Genomic DNA, 16,068 nt, shown 5'->3' with positions numbered 1-16,068 from the left:
ACAACAGCACCACTTGCCTTGGTGTACCTGTCACCTTGCTGAGCAAGGTGCATTTAAAATGGAAATTCTTCCCTTTGGCTTGGGGCTTTAAAAGTCTTGAATTGCTTAACAGCACCCTGAAGATGATAATCTATTTATCAGTTTACTATGTAGGGTTTAAAATATCCAGTAAAAATCAGCATTTCCTCTGTGAAAATGAAACCTGTAACCAATTAGTCACTGCTGTGCAGTAAAAAAATGTGTATCCAGCAACTGGGTGTTTCCAGAAATCACAGGATCATAGTCTGATCTATCAGACAGTCTTTGGAATATTGTTACAATAAAGTAGTCCTTTACACTATGGCTGCAGTTCTTGAAGGTATATTTATGTATGAATGAAGGTATATTTATGTGTGAATGAAATAAATATGTCTCCAGATTCTCTTCAGTCATTATCCTTCTGTTACCCTGAAGTAGTGTTTATTCAAGAAGATTCTGCAAAATCAAAGTAATGTATTAATACATGCTACTTTTCACCAGTAGTTTTATTGTGTTAAACTCTGATGATGGCTCTCACCATAGTTTCTGTTTCTTTACAAGCTGGCTGCAGAATTCCCATCAGAAGACATTTTTTTAATAACAGCTTCCCCAGTTATAAAAGCTGTAACTAATTTCAAGCAGGTAAGAGACACTTAATTTTTCTTACAGCAAGACATCTTCAAAGTTTTTATGTGCAGATAATTTAGAACCCAGTGGTGAAAATGCTCATGACATTGTGCTTGTTTTCCTATTAGTGTGACTGCAGTGGTGTTAGTAGGACTGATGAGCTGTTTTATAGTGGTGTTAGTAAGACTGATGAGCTATTTTATAATGATCCATTACTAGTAATTAGTGAATATATTAACACCATTCAACGAAAGGTTAAACTAGGTACTTACATGGTTGAAGTGTGTTTGGAATTACTGAAGCTCTATTTCACTGCTTTATTAGTGAGTGCCCTCTTTTAAGCACTGAAATGGTATCGTGGTCTTGCTCATGTTTGAATTTGGGGCTGAAACAGCCTTCTGACAAGCAGTGAAAGAAAGGACAGCCTTCTCCGAAATTGCTTTGAGCTTTATCTACTCCAGCAGCTGCTGATTCAGTGACATCTTTCCTGCTGGTTTGAAAAAGAAAATCAAATCCATGCATGAATTCAGGTTTGTGGCTAGTAGGGTCATTAAGCTGAGTCTTAGAGCTCTCTGTGAGATTGTTGGAGTAGCACCCAACCCAGAATGCTTTCTGAAAGTGCTGGCAGCAGTGCCACGAGTGTCCAGTAAAGACATTTGCACAGTGCAGAGATGTAAAGTCTGTCATTCACATCAGCAAAACTTTACACATCTGAAGAATAAGGGAATAGCTAAGCATTATTTGAAGGCAGCAGCATTTATGTTTTGGACATGAGCATCTTCATTTCTCTCTGAATTGCAAGCATGATGTGGCTTCTGGTTCCTTAGATGTGTTCCAAACTCTGGATATTCAATAAAGTAGCAGGCCTGGAGGTTTCCATGCAGCCACTCTCTTTTGGAAAAAAACCCAAATTGTCATAACTTATTTGAATGTTTTTCAGGTTCTGGTTTGCCTCTTTGGGGTTTTTATTTTTTTTTGTTTGTTTTCTGTTTGGTGTTGCCCCCCAGGTCTCTGAAATATCAGATAGTGGCTCTGGATGAGTTATTTTATCAAAGTTACAACTAAGAGAAAAGCAGGATTTTAACACTATGTCAGATAAGTTAAAAAGCACTGTTAACAACTCTGATAATAGACTTATTTATGGAATAAAACATCGTAGCTGTTAGAGCAACTGTCAGGGTTCTCCATTTTTGCTTAATCTCTATCTTTAGGATTAAAATTCTCTGTAGTGCTTTGACTCTTTAACCAGGAACAGGCATGGAAAGATTCTGTATTAAAAAAGGAACTTTTATCAGTTATGTGATAACAGATCTTCAGACAATATGGGCTTTATGTTGTGAGTTTTTTACTGGAAATGAGCACCTTCTGTCAAAAGCTGTGGAAGAAGGTAGGGATAAATGATCCATACTTTTAAATACCTCTCTTTCTCTTACAGGTCTCCAAAACACTTGAGGAATTTGATGTCGAAGAGCAACCAAGTTCCTTATTAGAAAAACGATATCCCAATATTAGAGTCATACAGTCTGGAGTAAAGCAGCTGAAAAGTGATGAACATGTAAGATAATGTTTTCTTTTTTATTTGATTTTTCAAGTTATGTATATAAAAAATAATTTAAGAAGTAGTTGAATGTTTTTGGGTGAGAAATTTTGTTCAAGAACGTTCTGGTTATTGAACTGATAAGTTACCGAAATTACAAGAAAATACTTCCTGATTATAATTTCACTTACTGCTTAACACTGTTTCTCAAGTAGAAATATATACAGGGGACAAAATCTTGAAAGAACCAACATTTCCACATTTTCTTCCTTCTATTTAGCAGGAAATACGTTGCAAGTATGAGCAATGGATAGCATGTACACACCCGTGTTAGCTCTGTGTCAACATGTTATTCTTCACTTCAGCACATCCAAAACTCACTTTGCTCACTTTTAAGTTTTGGAGATGTAATTTTGGGTAGATTCTGCTAACATTCTGAATCCAGTGGTTTTCTTACATCATTACTAGGATAGTGTTTTAGTTTAGGTCTTGGTGGACACAAATAATTAATGCATGTGGATTTGGAGGATCTTTTGCCCAAAATCACTTTAAACTATGCAGCTTCTAGTTTGTAGAACAACAAATAATGTCATAAAATGTTAAAATTTAAGGTCTTCTTTCTCAGAATGATGTAGCTTGTTTAGTGCCTCCACTTTTTCTTCAGCAAAGAACAGATCTGCAGTCGTTCTAAACTGTGTCCTATCCTGTGCCTGATTAACACAGAGTTACTGCTGTTGAAATGTTTTGAGGGAGATTCTCAAGTGCTAACGTACACTAGTGCATAGTTCTGTTACTGGGGCCAGAGGGACATTTGTCACATAGAAAACACAGTTCTCTTCTGGCACAGCCAGTGAGTACAAAGTGCCACCAAGTGGTAAACTGGATCTTGCTTGGAGTGTGCTGTGTACACCTCGCATTTTATTGGTGACATACTTGTGGTGAGTGTGATGGGAATAAATGACACACAGTCAGTGAGGGTATGAAGGCTTGTTCCTTAAGAAGCCCCTTACAGCTTTTAATCTCTGCAAATTACTATGACATTAAGGAAGAATGTTCTGATGTTCTCTTAGATGTCTTGATTTAGATGAATTCTCTTAGATGAATTGATTTTTCTTTTCTCTTCATTGTTAACAGAAAATTTGCACTGAGGATGGGAAAGAATACATATATGAAAAACTTTGCCTGTGTGCTGGAGCCAAACCGAAATTAATTGTTGAAGGGAACCCGTATGTATTAGGAATCCGGGATACTGACAGTGCACAGGTAAATGTGTTTTGGACTTAAAAATGTGTCATATATTCCTGCTTCTGGTGCCAAATACCAAAATTATCGTGGAGTGAAATGGAGAAACAGAAAATAATGTTTGTTATGATATATTCTTAAATAGGAACATTTTCACTAGAAGAAAAACAGCCTTTAAATGTCAGTAAATAAATAAATTAGCCACTACATTGGTTAATTTTATAGATAGCTCATACACAGTATTTCTAACATAATATGGAATAAATGATATTCTTTCACCCTCCAGGCAGAATCCAATTGGAAAATATAAACAGGAAGTAGGCACCAGTAGAAACTTCCCTGGGAAGGTGTGTGTGGTACATGGTACAGTGGGCTGCTTCTTACAGTGGAAAGCTACTGAAGGAATGACTTTTTATTTCCTTTTAGTTCTACTGTAGCTTCTCCTCTTAGTATAGAAAAGAGTTAGTTAACAACAGCACCACTTGCCTTGGTGTACCTGTCACCTTGCTGAGCAAGGTGCATTTAAAATGGAAATTCTTCCCTTTGGCTTGGGGCTTTAAAAGTCTTGAATTGCTTAACAGCACCCTGAAGATGATAATCTATTTATCAGTTTACTATGTAGGGTTTAAAATATCCAGTAAAAATCAGCATTTCCTCTGTGAAAATGAAACCTGTAACCAATTAGTCACTGCTGTGCAGTAAAAAAATGTGTATCCAGCAACTGGGTGTTTCCAGAAATCACAGGATCATAGTCTGATCTATCAGACAGTCTTTGGAATATTGTTACAATAAAGTAGTCCTTTACACTATGGCTGCAGTTCTTGAAGGTATATTTATGTATGAATGAAGGTATATTTATGTGTGAATGAAATAAATATGTCTCCAGATTCTCTTCAGTCATTATCCTTCTGTTACCCTGAAGTAGTGTTTATTCAAGAAGATTCTGCAAAATCAAAGTAATGTATTAATACATGCTACTTTTCACCAGTAGTTTTATTGTGTTAAACTCTGATGATGGCTCTCACCATAGTTTCTGTTTCTTTACAAGCTGGCTGCAGAATTCCCATCAGAAGACATTTTTTTAATAACAGCTTCCCCAGTTATAAAAGCTGTAACTAATTTCAAGCAGGTAAGAGACACTTAATTTTTCTTACAGCAAGACATCTTCAAAGTTTTTATGTGCAGATAATTTAGAACCCAGTGGTGAAAATGCTCATGACATTGTGCTTGTTTTCCTATTAGTGTAACTGCAGTGGTGTTAGTAGGACTGATGAGCTGTTTTATAGTGGTGTTAGTAAGACTGATGAGCTATTTTATAATGATCCATTACTAGTAATTAGTGAATATATTAACACCATTCAACGAAAGGTTAAACTAGGTACTTACATGGTTGAAGTGTGTTTGGAATTACTGAAGCTCTATTTCACTGCTTTATTAGTGAGTGCCCTCTTTTAAGCACTGAAATGGTATCGTGGTCTTGCTCATGTTTGAATTTGGGGCTGAAACAGCCTTCTGACAAGCAGTGAAAGAAGGGACAGCCTTCTGGGAAATTGCTTTGAGCTTTATCTACTCCAGCAGCTGCTGATTCAGTGACATCTTTCCTGCTGGTTTGAAAAAGAAAATCAAATCCATGCATGAATTCAGGTTTGTGGCTAGTAGGGTCATTAAGCTGAGTCTTAGAGCTCTCTGTGAGATTGTTGGAGTAGCACCCAACCCAGAATGCTTTCTGAAAGTGCTGGCAGCAGTGCCACGAGTGTCCAGTAAAGACATTTGCACAGTGCAGAGATGTAAAGTCTGTCATTCACATCAGCAAAACTTTACACATCTGAAGAATAAGGGAATAGCTAAGCATTATTTGAAGGCAGCAGCATTTATGTTTTGGACATGAGCATCTTCATTTCTCTCTGAATTGCAAGCATGATGTGGCTTCTGGTTCCTTAGATGTGTTCCAAACTCTGGATATTCAAAAAAGTAGCAGGCCTGGAGGTTTCCATGCAGCCACTCTCTTTTGGAAAAAAACCAAATTGTCATAACTTATTTGAATGTTTTTCAGGTTCTGGTTTGCCTCTTCGGGGTTTTTATTTTTTTTTGTTTGTTTTCTGTTTGGTGTTGCCCCCCAGGTCTCTGAAATATCAGATAGTGGCTCTGGATGAGTTATTTTATCAAAGTTACAACTAAGAGAAAAGCAGGATTTTAACACTATGTCAGATAAGTTAAAAAGCACTGTTAACAACTCTGATAATAGACTTATTTATGGAATAAAACATCGTAGCTGTTAGAGCAACTGTCAGGGTTCTCCATTTTTGCTTAATCTCTATCTTTAGGATTAAAATTCTCTGTAGTGCTTTGACTCTTTAACCAGGAACAGGCATGGAAAGATTCTGTATTAAAAAAGGAACTTTTATCAGTTATGTGATAACAGATCTTCAGACAATATGGGCTTTATGTTGTGAGTTTTTTACTGGAAATGAGCACCTTCTGTCAAAAGCTGTGGAAGAAGGTAGGGATAAATGATCCATACTTTTAAATACCTCTCTTTCTCTTACAGGTCTCCAAAACACTTGAGGAATTTGATGTCGAAGAGCAACCAAGTTCCTTATTAGAAAAACGATATCCCAATATTAGAGTCATACAGTCTGGAGTAAAGCAGCTGAAAAGTGATGAACATGTAAGATAATGTTTTCTTTTTTATTTGATTTTTCAAGTTATGTATATAAAAAATAATTTAAGAAGTAGTTGAATGTTTTTGGGTGAGAAATTTTGTTCAAGAACGTTCTGGTTATTGAACTGATAAGTTACCGAAATTACAAGAAAATACTTCCTGATTATAATTTCACTTACTGCTTAACACTGTTTCTCAAGTAGAAATATATACAGGGGACAAAATCTTGAAAGAACCAACATTTCCACATTTTCTTCCTTCTATTTAGCAGGAAATACGTTGCAAGTATGAGCAATGGATAGCATGTACACACCCGTGTTAGCTCTGTGTCAACATGTTATTCTTCACTTCAGCACATCCAAAACTCACTTTGCTCACTTTTAAGTTTTGGAGATGTAATTTTGGGTAGATTCTGCTAACATTCTGAATCCAGTGGTTTTCTTACATCATTACTAGGATAGTGTTTTAGTTTAGGTCTTGGTGGACACAAATAATTAATGCATGTGGATTTGGAGGATCTTTTGCCCAAAATCACTTTAAACTATGCAGCTTCTAGTTTGTAGAACAACAAATAATGTCATAAAATGTTAAAATTTAAGGTCTTCTTTCTCAGAATGATGTAGCTTGTTTAGTGCCTCCACTTTTTCTTCAGCAAAGAACAGATCTGCAGTCGTTCTAAACTGTGTCCTATCCTGTGCCTGATTAACACAGAGTTACTGCTGTTGAAATGTTTTGAGGGAGATTCTCAAGTGCTAACGTACACTAGTGCATAGTTCTGTTACTGGGGCCAGAGGGACATTTGTCACATAGAAAACACAGTTCTCTTCTGGCACAGCCAGTGAGTACAAAGTGCCACCAAGTGGTAAACTGGATCTTGCTTGGAGTGTGCTGTGTACACCTCGCATTTTATTGGTGACATACTTGTGGTGAGTGTGATGGGAATAAATGACACACAGTCAGTGAGGGTATGAAGGCTTGTTCCTTAAGAAGCCCCTTACAGCTTTTAATCTCTGCAAATTACTATGACATTAAGGAAGAATGTTCTGATGTTCTCTTAGATGTCTTGATTTAGATGAATTCTCTTAGATGAATTGATTTTTCTTTTCTCTTCATTGTTAACAGAAAATTTGCACTGAGGATGGGAAAGAATACATATATGAAAAACTTTGCCTGTGTGCTGGAGCCAAACCGAAATTAATTGTTGAAGGGAACCCGTATGTATTAGGAATCCGGGATACTGACAGTGCACAGGTAAATGTGTTTTGGACTTAAAAATGTGTCATATATTCCTGCTTCTGGTGCCAAATACCAAAATTATCGTGGAGTGAAATGGAGAAACAGAAAATAATGTTTGTTATGATATATTCTTAAATAGGAACATTTTCACTAGAAGAAAAACAGCCTTTAAATGTCAGTAAATAAATAAATTAGCCACTACATTGGTTAATTTTATAGATAGCTCATACACAGTATTTCTAACATAATATGGAATAAATGATATTCTTTCACCCTCCAGGCAGAATCCAATTGGAAAATATAAACAGGAAGTAGGCACCAGTAGAAACTTCCCTGGGAAGGTGTGTGTGGTACATGGTACAGTGGGCTGCTTCTTACAGTGGAAAGCTACTGAAGGAATGACTTTTTATTTCCTTTTAGTTCTACTGTAGCTTCTCCTCTTAGTATAGAAAAGAGTTAGTTATAGTCAAAGTCGTGGAAAAATTTTCACCTGAGAAATGACTTAATGGACTAAAAATGAAGCTTGGAAGCCAAAGGTGAAGTTTCACTGCTATAGGTCTTCAGAATCACAGGAGGCAGGGGGAGCACTGCTTCTCCGTAACAGGGAACTGCCATTCATCAAATGAAGTTGGACCTCAAGGATAAAAAAAGGAGTTAACATTTTCAAATAATCTGAAGTGAAACTGAAATTGTTTGTTACAGCAACTTCTTTTACAGATCTCAGCCTAACTGTATGTGTATCAATAGTCTGAGAAAATCAAAACAAGAGCAAGAAAATACTGAAAAGGATATAGTTAACCGGTGTGAGGGAACATGCTCTAAGTTCTAACTGACATTTTTCCTTTCTTAATGCAGGCTTTTCAGAAGAATTTAGCTCAAGCTGAGAGAATAGTGGTGGTAGGAAATGGTGGGATTGCCCTTGAATTAGTGTAAGTAAACAAAAAATACATATTCAAATAAAATCTTTAACGATGCAATGCTAAATCTAGTGTACATGAGTTTGGGAGAAGGTTGACTTATAAAATTGTATCTCTTAAAGCATTTAGTAGCAAAACTGATTACAGTTGTGTTTTGGTTTTTTTTTGCAACGTAGTGGCTCTTACTGACACATAAAATTAGGAAAGCTCCAGAAGAAGCTTTGACACAGAGATGTCAAGAATATACAGTTCATGTTCCACATGGTGTAAACAAGATCCAAATGCCTGGTTTTAGCAGTGGGAGTCCAGCAGAAATGCACTCCTTTTTCATTATGGGGAGCAGGAAATACTAATTATTACTATTACAAATTTGATCTGCACCCCCCCCGCCACTCCCTGCCCCAGTTCAGTCGAGGTTGTGTTGGTGAGAGTATGACTTGTCAATTTGAAGGGATATTTTTTAATGGGTTCTTTATGTAAATATTTAGAAGTGGATTTGATAGGTTGGAAAGTCTTGGATCCCCTAGTTCCGGCTTCTGGAAGGAAATTTGACACACTTCTGCTTATGTTGCTAACAGTCAGATCCTTTTCAGGCAGTCTGTCACTTTATCCCTTGTTTAAATGTCCACAGGTATGAAATTCAAGGCTGTGAAGTAATCTGGGCTATCAAAGACAAAGCCATTGGGAACACTTTCTTTGATGCAGGAGCAGCTGAATTTCTCATTCCAAAGCTCACTGCTGAAAGCCGGGAGACTCCAATCGAGTGTAAAAGAACCAAGTACACAGTGGAAGGTATGGGGGGTTTAGTTTTCTGACACTGCAGCAGCAGCATTTTGTATTAAAGATAGTCTGAAAATCAGTCAGTTTAGCAGCTTGGAATAAGGCTTGCTGTTATCTTAAATGACATTTCATTCTTCCAAAAACTGAGAGTGAAAAAGCAACATGAAAACCCATCCTGAATTTCTGTAGACGGAATTGAATACAGTTACTTGCAAACTGTAAAAAAGTGCTTACCTTTGTGCCAAATTTATATTCCCTGTATTCCCTCTGCTGAAGAACTTGTTCTATTTTCTGTAATGTTTTGAAGTGAACTATCTCACCATTATATAGGAAGGAGCTGTCACCTAGTAAGATACTGGAGGAGCAGATGAAACCTCACAGAACATTATTACAGATGGAGTGAAACTGCAGTCTCAGAAACAACAGTTAACTAGGACTGCATGAACAAACATCACACAAACATATGTAGGACCAAAATCATCACAAAAAGAAGAGCATGGTTCTAGACATCAGGCAGGAAGAAGAAAGATATTACACTTCCATCTTCCCCTTTGGCAGCCAGATGGTATTCTTCTATTAATTGAGAATCCTTGTTCTGAATTTTGTGGACAAGGAAGTATGCACACTAAATCTGATATACTCCATCTCTTTCCTTAAGGAATCGAGGAAAAAGGAAGACCTACAGCAGCATGTGACAAGCTGGGCAGTGCCTTAGGCCCTGACTGGCACGAGGGCTTACACCTTAAAGGGACTAAAGAGGTATGGGTGTAACCTGGCTTTCATATTTGTTTAAATGTTGTGGGCATGAGCATTGTGTAGAGTTTCCTGTTTGCAATAAAGCAGAAATCCTCACATATAATATTTTTCTTCATTTATGAATTCCTTAGCTGTTAGATGTTTGCATCTGTTTCACATTTAAAAAATGCAGGGCTGATCAGTTGTAGACCAGCTAAAGGATGGTTAGGATATTTTGCAGCTTAATCAGTGGTGATTTGTCTGTTGAAGGTGTTGGAACTGTATTTGTGTCGTGGAGAATAAAACAAGGCCCAAATTCACAAAATAATTTAGAGAAACAGGTAACTTTCCAACTTCTGGTTTGAGCTCGGAATATGGTTGAAATGTGGGTTGATGTACAGAATATTTTTTCTTTTTACAGTCTTTAGAACAAAAACTTATTATTGTTATCAGAATTTCATTCATGATAGAAAAACAAAGGACTTGCAATCCTGAAAGACAGAAAAGATAGTTTACTTTATTCTGTTAAGTTTTGAACACGCTTCCTTACTGTAAGCTCAGGGGAACTTGAATACATTTTCTGGCATGCCAGAAAAATCTAATTGTTACAGACTTTCAAGGAACATCAGATACATGCTGAAAAAGCAGGTAAATTGCCATTGGCTATGGCTAGATCTGTGCCAAAAGAGGAAAAAGTGTGGGAATTCAGTTAGCGGGCTGGGATATATGCTGGGGGGTTTTCCAGTTTAGTAATGTCAATTTAGGTGAAGATAATACTTGCCATTAACAATCTCGTGATTGCTAATCATTATAATTTTGTCAATCTTTCTTTAGTTTTCTCATAAAGTACATATTGAAATACTGTGTGAAGTAAAGAAAATACACTTACAGCAAGAATTTATCCAGCTGCAGCAGACTTCCTTGACTTTTCCTAAAGGAGAAAAAGATGTAGAACCAGATGAGGGTGAGTGCCAGTGCCGATAAGATGTTGAACATAAATCTGTGCTGGAGCATGTTTGATCTTGTTTGCTGTTTTAAAGCAAATACAGATTTGAAAAATAAATCTTTTATCTCTATAAATTGAGGTCTAGCAGTTTACAGTAATTAAATTTATGGGCTACAATTAAATTACAAAATCTTACGGGTCAGACCCTTTTTTCCACAAAGTAACCAAAATCCTGTATGCAGAATATTCCATCCTTAACACAATCCATTAAAATAATATTTTAATAGTGAAGTTAAAACAGGAGAAAAAAAACACCAACATTTTATATCAAAACTGAAGTAAACCTTCAAAGTAGAGGAAAATACCCCTTTTTCATTTTAATTATGCCTATAATTTCCACCTAATTAAAATGAATATTTAAAATACTATTTTAGTAATCAGTTACTTTCAGCATAAGTCAAATCTGTGACGTTCTTTTTGCTTTTGAGGCACTTCCTGTGCATCTGTAAATTTCTACGCAAAAGAATATTTGGCAATTGCATACTTGAGAGAACACCCCTCAGGATACAGTATTTTCCCCCTACAAATGAGGACTTTAATTGAGGAAAATTCTGAAAAAAGTTATTAGTAGGAGTTGGACATCCAAAATAATTTTTTTTCTCTAGTTCTGAGCAATGGTAAGGAATGTTATAGGTAACCTCTGATAATTTTTTCCTTTTTCTTTTAAAATTTTAGTCTTTCTTTACCTATTCAGTTACTTCAAAGGTTTTGTGGGTTTTTTTCTTTTATATCTTATCATAAGACATAATTAATAAAATAATTTGTTGGTTACATTCTAAGGGCAAAATTTTCCCCTTTTTCAGTGTTGTGGCCTGTATATGTGGAATTAACTAATGGAAAAATTTATGGATGCAATTTCATTGTCAGTGCAACTGGAGTTGTGCCTAATGTTGAGCTGTTTCTTGATGGCAATAACGTAAGTATACTGATTTCTTTTGGAGCTTTTCAAGTAAGGTGAAAAAAACTTTTTCAGCTGGTTTATGTTTCTGTTTCGACATGAAACATGGATTGCTAAAGAGTAAATATTGTGCAGCAACTCAAAATAAGGCAGGTTGTGTTGATACTGAGACATCCAATGTGATACAAATGTATTTGATTTGTGGTCTCGGTTTACGATGTTGTTCCCCAGGTGTATATACACCATATATATGCAGTATAAACTGTTAAATTAAGCCTATGCAAAGAGAGAAGAGCATCTGTATAATTGGCTAATGTGGCAAAAATGTAGAATAATTTTCGTGTTAATGCTGTACCATATTCTTACCTTTTAAATCATGACATTTGCTCCTGGAAAGGAAGCAACTATTTCCAATATTTTTGATGTGGGACACTGAGCTGTCAGGGTGCTTGTGTTTATTGAGGGAAGTCACCCTGAGTCAGCACCCTAACACGGACGGGGATCCCGGAGTTCTTAAATGCAGCATGAATTTCCAGGCCTCAAGATCATTCCGTTTCTGTGTTCAGTGTCTGCTCAGCAACAACTAAAACATCCCTGGGTTATTAACACCTGGGTTATTAATATTGTTTTCATCACAAATCCAACAAATAGCCCCATACAAGCTACTACTAAAAAATGATCCCAGACAAAACCAGGATGTTAGGGTGTTTGGGATTTAGTGGTGCCATCTGATTAGGAAGTAACAAGTCTGTGCTCTGGTTAAAGCAAATGATGAAAACATAGATCTGATGTTGAGCCATGAGATATTTCCAGGCCTATGCTATAATCTTAGATCAGGAATTAAGTTTCTGCAATGGTATTTTCTTGCTTGGCAAAAATACAAAGTGATCTCTTTAGACTGGGTGTCCCTGTAACTCACAGTGTGATTTGGAATTTGGCAAGCCCTGTTACTTCCCGACCTAGGTATCAGTAACAGTCCTTTAAAAACCTGTGCTGTGGTCTAGAAATAGTAACAATAATGCTTTGTACTTTCCATGGAGGTCTTGCCACTCAGGATGGTCTCATGTTAAATAGTAACGTAACAGATGATTGCTTAAGGCAGAGGAAGTTGAATGAGTTGATGACTTGTTTTATTGCTGATGTGTGCAAACCCTTCAGTTTGCTGTGGGTGAAGATGGAGGACTGAAAGTAGACAAGCACATGCACACGTCGCTGCCAGATGTGTACGCAGCTGGAGATATCTGCACGGCGGCGTGGGAGCCGAGCCCTGTGTGGCACCAGGTACATCCTCGGATGCTGTGATCCACAGGGAATCACACATCAGTGCACACACCGAGGAGTGAAGGGTTAAGCAAGTGGCTAATTCTCAGTGTGTTGACGACAGAGTTTTATGGAGGTGGCTGGAAACTGAGCTGGCCAGCCCTTCTGAGTATTAAAACCACAAAGTCTGCACTGAGGACAGCAGTGAGTGTGGTTGTGGCACAGTGATGGTCTTGTGACTTAAATCTTTCCAATCTCCTTCAGATGAGGCTGTGGACCCAAGCTCGGCAGATGGGATGGTATGCAGCAAAGTGCATGGCAGCAGATGCTTTAGGGGAATCTATTGATATGGATTTCAGCTTTGAACTATTTGCTCACATTACAAAATTTTTCAATTACAAGGTCAGTACAGTCTGAGTGTTGTAAACCACTGAGTAACATACACTGCTTGCTTATCTTCACTTGCTGAGACTGAGCAGATGCTTTAATATTGACAAAACACGTTTCTTTATATAATTAATCCCATCTTAGATTTTCTCCTTTTGTACTAATGTGTATGGTATTTCAAGGGGAAGATTTTTGAGTCCGCTGTGTGTTTGCAAGCCAGTGGTGGGGGAGGGACCGTAGAGACAAGTATTTCCCTGTTTGCATCACTTTTGAGGCCTAGAAGTGTTAGCAACAGAAATGCTAAAAGCCACTGCAATGCTCTTATGAGAGCTTTTTCTTTTCCCCTTTCCTTCTGTTAGGTGGTGGTTTTGGGAAAGTACAATGCCCAGGGCTTAGGCTCAGACCATGAGCTGATGCTGAGATGTACCAAGGGACACGAGTATGTGAAAGTGGTGATGCAGAATGGCCGAATGATGGGAGCTGTGCTGATTGGTGAAACGGACTTGGAAGAAACCTTTGAAAACTTAATTTTAAATCGAATGGATCTTTCAGCCTATGGTGAAGATCTTCTAAATCCAGATATTGATATAGAAGATTATTTTGATTGAACAATACCCCATTCCCATTTTGAAAGATACCAAGTAATACATCTTAGAAAACTGTTTTCTCAGGATTACCAGAAATGAGGGATAAATGCAATTCTCTGGCAAGATTTTGGGTTGATCTTGCCAAAATACTGACACAGGTACCAGCTAATCTCTGTTGAGCTGGCTCAGATGAACAGAGAACAGTTTTAGGGCAGAGGGTGCTCAGAGCTCTTAGTACCTGGAATGTGGGTTGCAAATATAAGGCCTTATGCCTTTTTTTTTCCCCCCCCATAAGTTTACTTCTGAAATAAATGTATTTTCTACTCAGTTAAGTACAGAACACAAGCTTTGCACAATGAAAGCCAGGATGAGATGGCAGTTGAGAGCAGCTTTTTAACTGCTTGTCCCTTCAGCTGTCCGGGTGTTGGGGTAGAGCTGCACTATTTTGCACAGTGCCAGCCTTGGACAGCAGCTGTTTCATCCTGGCTTTGATTTTGTTCTACCGTTGCTACATGGGAGTTGCTATTTATTTAGGGTCAAATTGGGAAGAATTTATTGTACTCCACTCAATGCAGAGTTGGCAGTACAGATTGAGACTTCTCCCAGACAAATCACTTACATTTTTTTGAGAATGACTGTTTTTAACTAAATTAATTCAATTTTTGGCAAAGGTCTTTAGCTCAAGGATGGGTGAAAGACTATAGGCTTTAGTCACTGTCACAATTTTATCAGAAAAATAAAGATGAAGAGCATGTTCTTAATGATACTTGTTTTTTATTTGTTATACACGTAAGTGTTGGGGGAGGAAGGGAGAAGAACCAAAATGCAACCAGCCAGAACTTGTGTTTGTTAGTGAAACTGAACTTGCCTTTTTGATCTTTGGCTGCAAAGATGTTAAAAGTAAGTAAATAAAATTGAATATAGCACTCAGCATGTGTACCTGAGAATGCTTGCAAGCAGCAGTAGCTGTTGAGTTTTTCCCAGGCTGGCAGGTTGTCTTGTTTGTAAACCTAAATTTAGGTACTTTTGCAAAGCACGGAAGTTATAAATTTCTATCTGAATAACAAGCTAGAGAAATCTAATTCTAAAAGCAACAGACATTTCAAAGGGACAAATACACATAATATTTCACTCATAAATACAGTATTTCACTCAAATATACCACAGTGGGTGTAGGGACACATGTCCTTGCTCAGAACTGCAGAGGTGGCAATGCCCACATGGGCTGGGCCAACCAGCCCTGGCAGAGCAGCAGCTTTGACCCAGCCAGGGCTCCAGAGGAAGGATGCAGCAGCATCCCAGTCTCTGGCTGTTCGATGTCACTCCCTGGGACTGGTGACAGCAGCCACCCTGGGGAAGCTGTGCTGTGGCTGCAGTGGAGTCACTGGTGAAGGAGGAGAGTCACCTGCACAGCAGGCAGAAGGAACAGGAGGTGACAGGGTCTCCAGAGACACTGCAGAGCTAAGGACCACCACAGTCCTGGGCTGCAAAGGAGGGAAACTTCAAGATGACTCTCACAGGAGTAGTGGGTGGAGACTCCCACAGGAAGGAAGTCTGGAAACCTCTGGAAGTCCATCCCAGAAGGCATGATCCTGCCATAGTGTTACTATATAGTACACTTCCAAAAGAGTTAAAAAAGCAACATGGTTTAATACAGGTTTTGTAATCATTGATGTATCCTAAGATATGCACCAATTATTTTGATAGGAAACACTTTTTCCTTTACTACTAGCCTCCTTCTAGATTTGACAGTTTTTAAGAATATTTGTTCCCTGTTCAGTGTTTATTAAATAAAAATACCATTACTAAAGCACAAACTGAACTTACACACTGCATTGTCCATGGAGCAGCAACCATGATTAGATCCTAAATTGTAGTCTGTGACACTCAGTCAATAACTACTGGTTGGTCATTTCCACCTGCCTGAAGCTTAGGCTTCTTTGCTTTTAAGTTAGGACCACAGCTGGGCCGTTTATGTTCCTGTGATTTCTTCACCACTGAATCTTGGACAGTCTTTGATACAGTCTGGGCATTTTCTCTGCTTCCTTTCAAATTTGAAGACTGGGATGGTTTGACCTGTAAGATATAAAGACTTCAATTAAAATTCTAACATTGTTTTCCTTCTTTTTCCATGTTCCCACATAAGAGAGAAGATATTTATGAGGTTGACTGCATT

The 16,068-nt window shown here is 37.7% G+C and overlaps 2 protein-coding genes across 8 annotated transcripts in view; one reads left to right on the top strand and one right to left on the bottom strand.

The window, feature by feature from the left end:
* The window catches only part of PYROXD1 (pyridine nucleotide-disulphide oxidoreductase domain 1), a 16,220-nt gene extending 1,398 nt beyond the window's left edge, over positions 1 to 14,822 (top strand). The window contains exons 3-14 of the mRNA XM_017736658.1: positions 454 to 487; positions 580 to 660; positions 2,081 to 2,200; positions 3,317 to 3,445; positions 8,178 to 8,251; positions 8,871 to 9,031; positions 9,678 to 9,778; positions 10,589 to 10,718; positions 11,564 to 11,676; positions 12,817 to 12,939; positions 13,183 to 13,320; positions 13,665 to 14,822. Coding sequence (XP_017592147.1) covers positions 454 to 487; positions 580 to 660; positions 2,081 to 2,200; positions 3,317 to 3,445; positions 8,178 to 8,251; positions 8,871 to 9,031; positions 9,678 to 9,778; positions 10,589 to 10,718; positions 11,564 to 11,676; positions 12,817 to 12,939; positions 13,183 to 13,320; positions 13,665 to 13,913 — 1,453 coding nt within the window. The 3' untranslated portion in view covers positions 13,914 to 14,822. The remainder of the gene's footprint in view (positions 1 to 453; positions 488 to 579; positions 661 to 2,080; positions 2,201 to 3,316; positions 3,446 to 8,177; positions 8,252 to 8,870; positions 9,032 to 9,677; positions 9,779 to 10,588; positions 10,719 to 11,563; positions 11,677 to 12,816; positions 12,940 to 13,182; positions 13,321 to 13,664) is intronic.
* Positions 10,252 to 16,068, bottom strand: part of RECQL (RecQ like helicase) — a 20,659-nt gene continuing 14,842 nt past the window's right edge. For 6 of the 7 annotated variants that reach the window (XM_008635574.2, XM_017736692.1, XM_017736693.1 and 3 more), the window contains one exon: positions 14,650 to 15,968. In XM_008635574.2, the coding sequence (XP_008633796.1) occupies positions 15,780 to 15,968 (189 nt within the window). In that variant the 3' untranslated portion in view covers positions 14,650 to 15,779. Of the gene's footprint in view, positions 10,686 to 14,649; positions 15,969 to 16,068 lie in introns of those variants that run through there. The other variant, XR_001862747.1, reaches the window with a different exon arrangement.

Source organism: Corvus brachyrhynchos, unplaced genomic scaffold, assembly GCF_000691975.1.
Source record: "Corvus brachyrhynchos isolate BGI_N302 unplaced genomic scaffold, ASM69197v1 scaffold246, whole genome shotgun sequence".
In the NCBI taxonomy this organism is placed as follows: domain Eukaryota; kingdom Metazoa; phylum Chordata; class Aves; order Passeriformes; family Corvidae; genus Corvus; species Corvus brachyrhynchos.
This window is presented reverse-complemented; position numbering and strand designations above follow the sequence as displayed.